Raw genomic sequence first — 14,712 nt, 5'->3', positions numbered from 1 at the left:
TGGCATCCCAAGCCAGCTCCCAACCATCGCGCCACTCAGCCGGCCCCAGATCCCCTTATCTTGCTGTTTCTTTGTATTCAAGAGTGAAGGTCTTGATGGAAATATTTTTACTTGAAAGAATAGGGGGACCCCACTCATTTGTATATTGCTTGTAGGTACTGAAGGATTTAAGTATTTGATTTAAAAGTAATAAGAAGTATCCACTTTTCGGATACCTAAGGCCAGATAGTACAATACAAAACATATGTGTTCTCCTTACTTTCATTTGACATTGACAATAAATTTAAACATTTTCAGGCAGTATGAAAGGAGCAGTTTTGCCTATTTAACGAGCAAGTGGGCAAACTGCCTAAGTTCTCCAGACATCAGCTGTTTTTGCTATAAAATAAGGCATTGGCTTAAATGATCGTACAGTCCCAGGAAGCTCTTAACTCCTGTGAATATATGCTTTTCTCCAATAATGTTAACATGTAGATTTTCCTTTTTTTTATATTCTTTAAATGTTCTTTAAAGTGCATGTTTTGCTTGCTTTTAAATATAAACCTTTAAAAGGAAAAGCAGAGACCTAATTTAAACATTTTGTCTTCTCTCGGGTTCTGGGTTCTGTGCAGAAAAAGTATTTGTGTTGAAAAGTTCACTTAGCTCTTTTGTGGTGTTAGCAATAGTGAAAAAAGAGCATGGCATTGAACCTCATTCTGTGTTTTGTATTTTCAGTTGCAGTACCTACCTCAGCTGACGAGCTGCAGTATCCTTCCAGCTTTGGATAATAAGAAGTACTGCTATAATACCAAGAAACTTAACTACCGTTTTCCAAATATTTAAGGAGCTTGAGATTGATGATAAAAAGACTTGATCAATAATTCAAAGAAAATAAAACATATTATACATTCGATTGAAAACGATTACAATGTTGAGAAAACAAAACCAGCTGGAGGAGGCCACTTGGCAAGCTATGAAGGGAAATTCCAGAGGCAGTCTTCATGCTTGATGATGGTGTCCAGAACAGAAAGGAAACCTGTTTGGATTTTCACTTGTTTTTGTTGTATCTAAGTAGCCAAGTTTATGGACAGATGTATAACCAGTATCTACTGCCCAGACCTTGGACAAAATTAGAGATGTAAAAAAGATTTATGCTTTAATTGTACCATATGCAACACATGAAAACTGGATTACAAAACGCCCATATATATATTGGGCTGTTGGAAGTCATGACGCATTTTTGCAATGAAAAACAGAAAAAATACGTCTTGACTTTTCCGACAACCTGGTATTTCCTTGGACCTCTGTTGCCTTGAGCACTGTGTTCTGCTTTTTCAGAGTGTCTCAGCATCATGAGAGTGTTAGCATTTGAAATCATTTAAAACTCCATTTCCTGCTTGATCTTGATTTTTATATTTTAAAACATTTTGTGGACTATTTAAGAGTTCAAAATATTTAATATCATATGGATTATCACAAAAATACTAACTTATATGCTTATATATTTGTTTATAGACATTTCTTATGTATAATTTTGCCTTTACCTTCAGTAAAGGATGCATCTTAGTCTTTTTTGCAGGCAAGATGGATTTACTGTAATCCATCTACTCTTGTTCACCCACCTCCCCTTGCAGACAATGGCATGAAGACTGGCAGCTGACCAAAGTGATCAAGGGGTAGAACAAAACCTAGAGGCTTGGCAGGAACTGAGCCTGCCATCCTGAAAATAATTAGCACTTCATTCTCTTCAGCTCTGCCTCAGACTTGGAGACAGAGCTACAAGCAGGACCATAGCGATCTGGGTTTTGGAAGAAATAGCTTGTGAGCTTTTCCTTGGGTCATGAAAGACATTAAGTTATAAACTGTTTTCCTTGAAATATCTTCTTACACTATATGTATTATATATATGTATATATACACACACGTGTACATATATATATATAATATATATATGCTAACAATAAAAACATAGTCCAAAATGATAGAGGATTCCTAGCTTTGCACAGTGATACTTAAAATGATGACACATAATTAGCTATGATTTGGCCTATTGCTCCTATTAAAAAAGCTTTTTCATTCTTGTCATGTGGACAAGTGGGCAATATAAAATTCATGTCTGTCTACTCAAAGCCATTTTTGGTTGATGTGCTGCTGTTGTTTTCTAGCAGGTCTCAGCTACAGTTTTGGAAGTTATATTTCACTGTATCGTCACATTTCTTCTGCACCGTCAGTTTACTGCTATGTTAATTTTCTTCTTGAGAGCATTTGCTCTTATTCACTTACAGCTAAGTAATCCACCAAATTCTGGCAGGTGTTCAATAATTTGGGCTACCCCAGCCAGATTAATGATATCCTAAGGCTTCCTGATATATGTAGCTTCTTGCATGCAGGTGGGCTAAATACTACCCCCCCCCAGTATTATCTAATTCTTGTTATGCAGCCTTGATTCAAATGACAAGGAAGGACACCCAACTTCTGTGAGTAGTTTACATTTTGTGTTTTTTTCCATAACCCGAAACAATGTATAATTGATGAGGCAGATGACTGTAACTGCCTAATTCATCTAACAGTTTTACAGAAAACCATGAAGAATAGAAAATTAGCTCCAGACTAAATTGTGGTGAATCACTTGCCTCACTACACAATAATCAGACAAACTTGAGACAGAAGTGCTTATCTTTTCCTAATGAGTCCTAAAATATTAAATATATGCTTATGTTTAACTTATCCATATCTGCAATCCTTTCTTCAGCATGGAATCACCACTGTTTCTATATTCTTTTTTTAATTTAATATTTTCTGATTTTTTAAAATGACAGTGTCAATTATATTAGTAAATAGTGTATCATTTATGATATGTGCTATTTACATAAGCTGTTTTCTAAACACAATTAAAATTCATTTTTCTACCTAATGTTGCATCACAGAATATATTTATTTTAAAATTATTTCCAGTCAAGGTTATATTCAGCAGCTTAATGTTCAAACCAAACATACACAGAAATCCACAAACAAGTTGGCATGTAACTAATAACAATAGAATCAGGCCATTTCAAGTAGGTAAAAATAAAGATCTGTTTTTATCTATTAATGATATTCTTTTTAAGATTTTATTGGGGAATTGGGGAAGGGGAACAGACAAGTTGCTGTCCTTTGGTTCTTCAGTTTAGTTGTGGAGGGTGTCGCTTCACTGGCCCATGTTTGGTATTATCATTGCACTCTTCCCAGGTGAGGCAGTTGCTCACTGGCCATTGGATGGCAGCTCACGGTGGTTCACAGCAGCTCATGAAAGCTCACGTCAGCTGCCGGCCAGCCCCACTGCAGCCTACACCGTCGCCAGCAACTCACAGTAGCCCAGCTCCAGGTCGAGCTGTTGTTCACCACCTTAGCTGTAGAGGGCGCAGCGTCACTGGCCCTCAGGTGAAATCCGAACCGGGGCCCTGCTGCCCAGAGCTGGCGTCCCAAGCCAACTCCTAACCAACGTGCCACTTGGCTGGCCCACTATTAATGATATTCTTTATCAGTGCTTTCTAGATATAAATTGAATTTTATGCTTATACTTCTTTTTGATGTCCCTTGAGCTCACAGGAAGTGGTATCCAACATATAGGAGGAAATAAAAATTAGTTTCTAATTGACATGTTAAAATTTTCTATTTAAATCAATGTTTTAATTTAAGCAAAAAGTAAGTACAACTGTGCTGGTCTACATGCCTGTTTCCTCTATTCTTTTGCAAGCAGCACAACTATTTGAATTCAGCCAAGTATTTGTAATTACTTTTAATAAAACACCAGATAAGCTTACTAAAAAGACACATTCGCCAGAAACTATTTATTCAGAGAAAGAGTGTATGTTATAAAAAACACAGGAATGCAGGATCATGTGAAAGGCATGCAAATCCTGGGAAACAATATGAATGCCTCAACAACCACTGACTACTTTGTATAATTGACTCCATCAATGAATCTGAAATTTGGCTTTCAATTTTTCATGATTGTACATTTATAGTAATATGCTTCAATAACTTTAAAGTAAAATGTAAAAGATTACTGTTTAAATACAACAAAGAATATCTGTTGTACATTTAAATCACTTTAAAGAACTCTCAGTATCTATATCAAGAGGTATCTATATACATATCTAGATAAAATGAGGAATATATTAGAATTAAAATGCTACTTTTTTTTTAAAATGCATTTTTTAAATTGCATTTTTCTTAAAATGATTTAGTGTACATAAAAACCCCTAATTCCAGTATGGTAACTTTAGTGAGTCGTGTCTGAATATTTATTTTCTACATGATGGACTCTGCTTCTAAAATGTCATGATATTCTTATAGTTCTATTGTTGATTATATAATAATTTGTTGCTGTTAAGGATCAACAGTTTTAAATGATACTTTATATTGAATAAGGCACTTATTATTATTTCACTTCAAGTCTAATTTTAGTTCCAGAGAAGGTAGTGCTGTCTTAAAGGCTTGGACAAGGTTCTCTTTATCTCTTATTCCAGGAAGATCCCTTAACAACAAATACTTGAGTTTTCTGTAAAAAGAGAAAAAAAAATTACCTCCATTTGGCTTTTACTCTTACAGCATTAAAAATAAACTCGATATATTGACTATTAGAAAAAAATTACACACAGAATGTGTATATGTCATCCTATATTTTCAAAATGACTTTTATAACAGTAGTCTTAGAATATGACTTTAAATGAAACTCATGGTAGGAATTAGGCCAGACTTTGGAAAGTTTAGTTATTCTAAAGTACATCAATAATTCTAGCTGAGTCTTTTGAACTACTATTTGTATATTATAGCATAGAACTTCTTTGCATGTGAGATATAAAATATGAATCTTAACCTAGAAAGCGAAAACAAATGCGGAAGTTCTTAAAGGAACTCAAGTGGCTATTAAAAGATGAAGACTCAAAGCCTCAACTAATCTAAGAGACAAACAATCTACTATTTTTGGTTATAATGTTTAAAATTTCTCAAACTTCCTGTGATAGGTTATTGGTTCAAAGTTTGAACCAATAACATGGGGGAAATTGCAATATAGAACATGGGGGAAATTGCTTTAAAAGATGGAGAGGAAGCATAATAACGAATGTTTATTGAGCGCTTACTATAACAGGCACCATGCTAGGTGCTTTATGTAGATTTAATTTTTAAAAAATATGCCCCCTAAAAAATGCAATAGAACCTTAACATATTACAGTTGATAATTATAACTTTTTAAAGGTATTATAGATGAAAGTGAAGTCATTTTCTTAAATTATATTTTTCAGAACTAAAATAAGATAGCACTCAACTGTTTTAAATTCTGATTATTCACAAATGCCATATGATCTCACTTCTACTCTCACATGTGGAATCTAAAGAACAAAATAAATGAACAAACAAAACAGAAACAGACTCATAGATAGAGAACAAACTGATGGTTGCCAGCGGGGAGGGGGTTGAGGGATGGGTGAAGAAGGGTAAGGGATTAAGAAATACAAATTGGAAGTTACAAAATAGTCATGGAGATGTGAAGTACAGCCTAGGGAATAGAGTCAATAATATTGTAATAATTATGTATAGCGCCCCGTGGGTACTAGACTGATTAGGGAATCACTGCATAAATTATATAAATGTCTAACCACTATGCTGTACACCTGAAATTAATATAAAATATTGAATGTCAACTGTAATTGAAAACAAATTCTGATTATTCCCCTTAATATCATTATCAAGTTTCCATTTTGGCAATGAATACCTACCTTAAATGACGCAAAGCAATGATGCCTCTGTCTGTGACGTTCCCACATGAAATTATTTCCATTTCCAACAGGCTTTTTTGTAAGTTTTCTAGTTGCCCAAGTCTCTCCAAACAGTCATCCTCGATATAATGACACTTGCATAGCCTTATTTTTTCAACATGCTGTAGGCCCTCTGGGGGTAAAAAAGTGCAGTTTAAGAATCTGCTTTACCATTAAGATGACCAATTGTCCTAGGTTGCCCAGGATTGTTCTGGTTTTAGGATTGAAAGTCCTGTGTGCTGGGAAAACTCTCGGGCCCAGGAAGGAAAACTTTAATGGTCAGTCACCTTATTAACTGTACAAGGTATTCACTATATAGGTTGTGCTGACGGACAGGACCATTTTGTAGTCAGACACCATGCACTGGAGGAAAGAAATGCCCACAAAGGCAGAAGCTGTGTGGATACAATTATTCCTACATTACTGAGGATTTCTCAGTGACAGAACTTTGACAAAGACTGACAAACAAGGCCTTCAATTTTAAGTCAATAAACCACAGAAAAGTCATGTAGAGACAAGCTTAGCAAGGGGAGAAAGGAATGGAAGGTGTTTGTAACCTCTAATTTAAATATCATACAAAGGAAAAAACAAACTGGATTATACTGAAAAAACAAAAAGGACACACCTATGACTATAATATTCAATTGCAACAAAATGTCACTGTGAATCATAAGCAAATGATAGGGTAGTTACCCATGTGATCAAATCCCATGTTCATGATACAAGAGTTCGTGGCATCGATCTGCTGGATCTTGTATTTGTCCAGGGGGCCTGTTGGAAGGTTGTTGTAGTCCTGCTGCCACCTCTCCTGGCCATGGTAGCGCACCATGGCCCCACAGCGCAGCAGCCACTCAGAGGCTGCCCTGTTGGGGCCGACATCCCTGATGCGTTCATAATCTACTCTGTTAGAAAGAGAACAAAAGCAGTTAGCTTTTACTACAACCACTAGCTTCTTAACTATATTCACCAATATAAATACAGAATAGCAACAACTTTTCATTTCAAATGACTGAGGAGGGAGATAAGTATATTAGTGAGATCCATGTAGAAAACATATGATGGCTCTACCTGTTACCTTTCCTGCTTTTATTTTTTCCAAGGGAACTTTGTCAAGGCATATTATTTTTATATGAGTTTATCAGGGAGACATGAGTCTTCATTGATTTGTATGTAGCACAGTACTTGACACCAGGAGGTACTCAATAACTATGTACTGAATGAATGACACACTTGGTTATTTTTACTGCTTTATTCATGATAAAAGAGGGGATAATTTTGAACTTATGTTCAAATTAAATCTCCTTTAGTGATATTTATTAATTTCTACATATGCCTTTTTCTCTAGTTAGTGGTGTTAATGCTATATTAAACAACAAGGGGGATTAGTTTCATCAGTTTCAAAATATTTCTAAGCACGCCACCCCATTTTTAAAAATTTGAGTTCCCTTGATAGTATTCAAAAGGATAACTACACCCCTTAAGAAGGCATAAGAAAAAAATATTCTAAAATTACATTTACTGAGCTTTTCTGATTATGAAAGTAATAAATATTCATTTTAGAAAACTTGGAAGGCATGGAAAGGCCAAAGAAAAAAATCACTGAAATCCTGCAACCCAGGCACATTAATATTTTGTAATCTACTTTTTTAGTCTTTATTCAATGCTTATATGTTTTGTTTGTTTTTAAACAAATGAGGATCATACTGCACACACTGTACAAAGAAAAAAAACCATTTGAAATACAAGAAATAACCAAAAAGCTACTGGGAACTCATCTAACTTGAACAATTCCCCAAGTTTCTTCACTTTAATTAGAGTAACTTACTTATTAAACACTGCATTCAACCAGCCCCAGAAGTATCTGGAGTCATTTGACCATGGGAGTTTCTTTAAGCCACACAACTGCCAGGAAATTTTTCCAAACAGCATGATTTGATCTAGACACACAAAACAGTATTCATATTAGGTCATCAGTTGGTAATCAGAGTCACATACATATAGTCACTTACTTCACAACTTCCAAGTCAGTGCTCTTGTGCCAATAAAGCTGATGACTCACTTGTCTCTCAATAGTTATTGGGCAAGTCACTCCAGTGTTTCCTGATTTCTTATGCTGCAAAAATCAGGGGCTCTGGTTCCTTCCAGCCTTGACATTAAGTTCCATCATTCTAGCCTGCAGGTTGCCACCTGGTGTCCATTCAGGCAGTGCACCTACAAATTTATTGAAACCAACTCCACTCCCAATCTGTTTCCAGCATGAAAATGGCAAGCTAAAATCAATCAGGGAGCAATGTGTCGAAGTCAAGAAGCCTCCATCCAGGAAGACAGAGGAGACTTGGAAACATCTCCCTGTGTTAAGGCTGCAAGTAGTGTCACCACAACAGTGTAAGGAACCGTGCTGGAAGGGCAGCTGGAAAAGACTAGGCAAGTAACTTCACCTCTTTGACCCTTGGTTTTCTCATTTATAACATGAGATGATGTGCTCCGATGATTTCCAGCTGTAAAAAGCTATCACATGAGTTGAGAAAGTGATTTCTGAATTGGGTTTCAATCTGATTTATCTCAGTTCAAGTTTCTCTAGTAGTGTGATAGTTTGGGGGTTCCGGGGGACAACAATACACGAAACTCAGTCTCTGCCTTCAGGGAGCTGACAACTTCAGGCGGGGTGGAGTGAGCTAAAACAAGCTACCAAGTAGTTAAAATAAAGGACAGAACCTGATAAACACCTCAAAAGAGTTAAAATAAGAACAGACCAGGATTTCAATAAAGATACCAGGGAAAGTTCTGTCAGTTGATTAGCTGAGGCAGGAACATTTAAGGCATGTTGTAGTTCAGTTTGGTTAGCACATCGGGGAGATAAGAAGAGGAGACGATTGACACAGTCACATCAGGAAGGGTGTGGCACGATCAGCCAGGGGATTGGACTGTCTCATGCAGGTAGCTGGGAGTCACTGAGGTTTTTAGCACAGAACACTGGCTTTCTTAGAGCTATGCTTCCAGAATATTACTCAGACAGCAGCATCAAAGATTAAGTACAAAAGAACAGGTCAGAGAGACAGCTAACAAGGGCTTCAACCACATGTGGCATGGGAAAGGGCTAAGTGAGGGAATTATGGGAATGACATTACAGAGTGGATTCCACATGATTCAGTAGGTGAGAGGTAGAGGCAAGGGCCAGAGAAGTTGAAGATGACACTAAGTTTTGGTCCTGAGTCACTGGTAAGATAATGATGCCATTATCAGAAACCAATGTCAGGAGGACAGGGCTGGGGGTTCAGGGGTTTTTTTTCCTCCCAGTTTTTCATATTCTAAATATAAAGCATCGGCAGAACTTCTAAGTGGAGAAGACCAACAAATCATTAGAATCAGAGTCACAAAATGGTAGAGCTGGAAGGAATTCAGACCACCTAGACAAAACCTTCTATTTAGAGATGAGGAAACTGAAGCCCTAGTATTGAGTAACTTGCTGACACCCTAAATCCCTTCTGGAACAAGGCGGGGTTTTAATAAATGCATGTGTTTAAAAGAACTTGCCCAATGTTTCATGGCTAATTGGTGGCAATGCTTAAACTTGAACCTAGTGCTACCACCAGACCAGAGCTCTTTCCTTAGTCATTGGATCGTTCTACAAAACAAAAAAAAAGAAAGAAAGAGGACTAGAAGGAGGCCTAAGTGGGAACCACCTTAGAGCTGAGGAAGTGACTAAGGATGCTGAGGTTATGGAACGGTGAGAGGTGAGGTCTGTGGACAGAACCTGGAATCGCCCTCCTCCTCCCTTTTCCACCATCACTCTGCCTTCATTCCTGCAAAACTCACCCCCTGCTATTGTCTGTCACGTTCTCAGCCCTCTCCAGCTTTTGGTTAACGCTCTTTCCATCTATGCCCCCTTCTGATAATTCCATTGACTGCAGCTTCATCTGGGCTTTCCAGCGTCACCTCAGACTGTTCCCTCTTTGTATCATCCCTCCCAATCTTGTCTAGGAAAATCTTACCCAACCTCAAGACTTTACTCAAATGCCATCTTCATCCATCCATCTATTCATTCACTCAATAAATATTGATTGCATGTCCGCTATACCTAGCGCAAGAGATACACTAGGAAGATAGAACAATCAAACAAAACAAAGGAGAGACAGAAAGACTGGTTCCTGTCCTCATAGAATGTATAGACTAATGAAGAAGGCAGGCGGCATAAACAAATAACATGCAACATGGGGTCTTAGTAGACATATAAACACATACCGTCAGAGCCTAGAGGAATAAGGGGAAGGTTTCGCACTAGCGTTTTCTTTTGAGATGGGTCTTAAAGGATGATTAAGAGTTTCTAGTTAGGCAGAAAAAAAGAAAAGTATGCAGAGAAAAAGGAAAAGCAAGGATCACATCTTTTTCATTTCCATTTTTCTTAGCACCTAGCACAGTACAGTGTTATACCCCTAATGGAAGAGTTTAATAAATATTTGCTAAGTAAGTCTTCTATGGTTGATATATTTCCATGGAGAAAGATAAAACCAGAGAAATTGTTATTAAGCAGGTAAGTTAGAGTGGTCTGTGAAAATTTAAGTACTTTCACTTGATTCATTTGGGCCTACCTTATACTTCAGCTTAAAGAAAAGGCCAAATTTACTTCAGCTATGGTCTCTAAAAATATTAGATAAAGTAATTTAAACGTGCAAACAAATTTTTATTTGGCAATAAAGGTAAAAAAATAAATTGGTAGGTTTTTACATTCTCAAAGACAGCTTTGCTGGCTGATTTTAGGCATTTCAGATGAATTCAAGCAGTTATCCCTGGGAATGCTTTCTACAGGGAAAGAGGAGACCTCTAGTGGTAAGTTGGTTAATTTAGCTCTAATGAATTAAAAGAAACCAGTTAAAAGCAAGTTAAAAAATAACCATTACTAAATTACTGCTGCAATAAATAATTCAAAAATTCAAATCATGAAAAAAACAAAACCAAACTTCTTACTATCATAACATGGCTTAGAGCCATAAGTTTTAGCAGATGTTTCCAAAAGTTGCAATAATGTTTGTGACTTAGAGAAAGCCAGGCCTCTAATGTGTGACTCAAAATAGGATATATATAAAGTTTTCTGAGTAGGTTTGAGAGTCTCTGCATAAAAATGTTTTTTGTGTTTTTTTTTTAAGTGGAAGTTCTGTTCCTACATATTAAATGTAATTACTCCAGTGGGCTATTTAAAGTGATGGCTAACTTAGTGGTCAAAAAGACTGAACAAGCAATTAGTTCTTAAGGGTGGTAAAAATGTGGAGAGGGTGGGGTGGCATTAGAGTTGGAGAATTATAACCCCACCTTCTTGCAAATAACCTATTATTGATGCCAATTCTTATTCCAGAGGTGTGAAGAGTCTAGTGAAATGTAACAGAGCAATTTATTAGGAATTGGAAGCAAAGGTCCCAAAAGCCATTTCTAGGCCAACATCACATGGCACTCATTGAATTAACATCTTACAGCTTCTGACATAGGTGGAAAAAGATGAACATGAATTCTCTGCTGAGGAGGGTGGTATCATGAGTATAAATGTCTCTAGACAAAGACATTACAGGGTGTATAAATGTATGGTAAGCTCTTGATTTGAAATTACTAATTGAAACAAATTAATGTACAGTCAAAACATAGGGGAGAGGGTAAGCAAAAAAACTTATAAAAAGAGCATGTGTATTGTGAGAGTACTTTCACCTTGCTAAACTAAGAAGCACATGCTCAAAATCAGAGTAGTAAAAAAGTTACTACTATGGGCCTAGCTGGTCCATGAAAGTCTGACCACCGACCCTAGAAGTGTATAATTCTGTATTCAACGTAGTAACAAATCAACTACATCCTGTGCAAACTAAAAAATAACCATCTCTATTACACAGCTATCAGAATAGTGAAAAAAAAATTTTTTTTTAAAGTGACACCACCAAATGCTGGTGACAATGGGAGAAACTAGATCACTCAATATTGGTGGGAATGTAAAAACGTACAGCCACTTTGGAAGAAGTTTGGCAGTTTCTTACGTGTGCTAATCATATGACCCAGCAATTGGACTCTTGGGCATTTATCCCAGAGGTTTAATGCCCCAAAACAGGTTTACACAAAAAAGCTGCACAGTAATATTCACAGCAGCTTTATTCAAAATAGCTAAAAACTGGAAACAACTCAGATATCCTTCAATGGATGAATGGTTAAACATAAACATACTGAGGTGCCATGAAATACTACTCTGCAATAAGAAGGAATGAACCATCGATATGTATGCCAATTGGGATGGAGCTAAGGGATTATGCTGAGTCTAAAGGCCAATTCCAAAATGTTACATACGGTATAATTCTGTTTATATAAATTCTTGAAATGACAACATTTTAGAAAGGGAGACTAGACTGAGGAAGGGGTGCCCTGGAGGGAAGTGTAGTTATAAAAGGGCAACCATAGGGAGTCTTGTGGTGAAGGAACTGCCATACTCGTAGCTTCACAGTGGTGGCGGACACAAGAATGTACACACGTGATAAAAATGATACAGAACTAAATACATGCAAAAATGTAAAACTGCGGAAATCTGAGTAAGATCAATGGATTGTGTCGATCTTAGTTTCCTGGCTGGGATGTTGTACTATAGTTTTGCAAGATGTTCTCATTGGGGGAGACTGAGTGAAGGGTAAACAGGATCTCTATTGTTTCTTACAACTGCTTGGGAATCTATGATTATCTCAAAATTTTATAATTGAATTTAAAAAATAACCATCTCTCTTTCCTTTTAATTTGTGATGGAACAAGTAGGTAACATTCTACATTGTTTTCACAAATAAAGCAAACTACATACAACTATCCAAGAAGTAAAATCATTTGAGCATAATAAAAGCAGTCATTTATTGAGAACTTCATTATGCCAAAGACCTGAGGAGCCTTCTCTCATGTAATCCGAACAGCCCTATGAGGGAGACACTACTACTCCACCTAGTTCAGAGCAGGGTCTGAGGCATAGAGGTGAAATGACTTTCCCAAGTCACCGAATGACCGGAACCAAATTCAAACAGGCAAGCAAAATCCTTCCAGCCATCAAGTTGTATCATTCTATTTTTTTCTGTTCAGCTGTTCTGGCCCTCAACATTAAACACTGCCATCAAGCCCAGAGAACGGGTATTATACTGGCACGGTGACAGAGAATCACGTAATTTTACAGTTCAAAGGTCTTTTAGAGATTCCACAGCCCACTTCCCTCATTTTACAGATAAGGGAACAGGTGAGATGTGATCTGTAACAGGTGAGTCGCCGTTCCCAGGCCCGCACAGCATATTGAACCACTGTCTCGGCCCACTATGTGAGGAAAGATTGCTAGAGGATGGCCGAGGCAGAAGCCATCTGGTTCATCTAGGCGCTCAATATTTACAGGACCCACAATGACTGAATGAATGACACTGCCAAGAGCCCCCACAAAAAAGTGGAGCCGACTGCAGGCTATCAGGCGTTAAACTGACGAGGAGCCTCGGTCCCGACGGAGAGCGCCCCTTCAGTGGGCACTGCGTTGGGTGGGGGGCCGGGTTGCAGACTGCGGGTGCCCAGCAATCCCCCTCGAGCTGACCCGGGACAAGGCCCGGACGGGGCCGAGCGGGAGACAGGGAGGCCGCTGGGCCCACCCAAACGAGTTTTCGCCGTAATCACGCCCAGACTTTCTCCCGCGGCCCCGAGTCCGCAAGGCAGTGAAGGTCAAAAACGCGTGACTCGCCGGGGCAAGATTTCCGTAAGCCCAGCGAACAGAGATGGGAAAGCGCAGAGCACAACCACCACCCTAGGCTCGTCCCGCCCTGCTCGGGGCCTAACTCCTTTACTCACAGCGTCGCCGGGAGGGAGCGAGTAAGCGCCCCGGGCGTTTACGGCAGCGCCGGGCCTGCCCTTCGCCCTCCGCCGCGCGCGGCCATTGGTCACTAGCGTGAGGCGAAGGCGCACGCCTCATTGGTCGCTGCGTGGGAGGCGGGGCTAGACGGTGCTGCCCGAGGCCCCTTCGGTGTCTGGCTCGTGGCACCTCTGGCTGAGGCAGGGTAGGGGACGAAGGCAATGGTACCTGCGCTGCGTTACCTGGGCAGTGCTCGCGGATGGGTCTGCGGGGGGTTCCCTGGGGGCGTCTCCGCGGCGTGGGGGCCCGCGCCGGGGAGGCCCTGGCCGCTGTGCCAGGGTGGCCGCAGAGCCAGCACTAGGTGAGTAGCTTCTGTCTAGTGCCCGCTGCCTGCGCTGCATCGTGTCTCAGAGGAGCCTCGTGCTGGACCGATGCCCCTGCCCTCCCGCCCCGTTCCAGGCTTGAGTGAAGGTCGGGATCCCGTGGAGCGCGATCCTAGGAACTACCTACAGGATTTATTCGTTGTTTGTGGGCGGGAGGAAAAGAATAAGAGATGAAGGGTTGCGCAGAGGTCTAAAAGTCTGTCTTTGAATACAACCCCTCCACTTTCTATTTAACTTGCCGGGTTAAACTTACGCTCCTTAAAGGCTCAGTTGTAAACTCAAGCCTGGTCTCTCCCGCAGGTGGTCGTTGTGAGCATTAAAGGACCTAGCACACTTGTAAGCAATTAAATACGCTATTAGCTGACATCGCTGGTGTGACTTGGAAGATCTTAAACCAGCCTTAAATCATTAGTTCCTGGCACTGCATAGTTACTTCTGTGAGAAGCAGCTCAGTTGCTTATCAAAGTCTGCAGAATTCAGTGATTTGAAGTTCGGAGGTCACACTTGAAGCCACTGTCTGCTTTCTGTAGAGGGGGTGGATTATGCGAAGGCTTTAAAGCTGGAAAGCTCTTGGCTGTTTCTAGAACTAGAAGGTAGGGAAGATGAGTGTAATTGGAGTTTAGCGGAATGACACCAGAAGAGGGACTACATCACTGCAAGGATTTTTATTTTATTTTAACTACACATTGGATTTTATTCTAAGAGTGCTGGGAGGCTTTAA

General features: G+C 39.2%; 3 protein-coding genes across 3 annotated transcripts in view; 2 read left to right on the top strand and 1 right to left on the bottom strand.

The window, feature by feature from the left end:
* Positions 1-3,151, top strand: part of CDKL1 (cyclin dependent kinase like 1) — a 60,335-nt gene extending 57,184 nt beyond the window's left edge. The window contains 1 exon segment of the mRNA XM_019630501.1: positions 715-3,151. Coding sequence (XP_019486046.1) covers positions 715-822 — 108 coding nt within the window. The 3' untranslated portion in view covers positions 823-3,151.
* Positions 3,152-3,405: 254 nt separating this feature from the next.
* Positions 3,406-13,743, bottom strand: DMAC2L (distal membrane arm assembly component 2 like). The gene is made up of 5 exons (XM_019630491.1): positions 13,608-13,743; positions 7,606-7,717; positions 6,474-6,682; positions 5,742-5,913; positions 3,406-4,522 (listed from the first exon to the last, which is right to left on the bottom strand). The coding sequence occupies exons 1-5, from the start codon at positions 13,726-13,728 to the stop codon at positions 4,408-4,410; spliced, it is 729 nt and encodes a 242-aa protein (XP_019486036.1). The 5' UTR covers positions 13,729-13,743; the 3' UTR covers positions 3,406-4,407.
* The window catches only part of L2HGDH (L-2-hydroxyglutarate dehydrogenase), a 41,684-nt gene continuing 40,709 nt past the window's right edge, over positions 13,738-14,712 (top strand). Inside the window, exon 1 of the mRNA XM_019630490.1 lies at positions 13,738-13,969. Coding sequence (XP_019486035.1) covers positions 13,830-13,969 — 140 coding nt within the window. The 5' untranslated portion in view covers positions 13,738-13,829. The remainder of the gene's footprint in view (positions 13,970-14,712) is intronic.

This window comes from Hipposideros armiger, unplaced genomic scaffold, assembly GCF_001890085.2.
Source record: "Hipposideros armiger isolate ML-2016 unplaced genomic scaffold, ASM189008v1 scaffold_918, whole genome shotgun sequence".
Classification (NCBI taxonomy): domain Eukaryota; kingdom Metazoa; phylum Chordata; class Mammalia; order Chiroptera; family Hipposideridae; genus Hipposideros; species Hipposideros armiger.
This window is presented reverse-complemented; position numbering and strand designations above follow the sequence as displayed.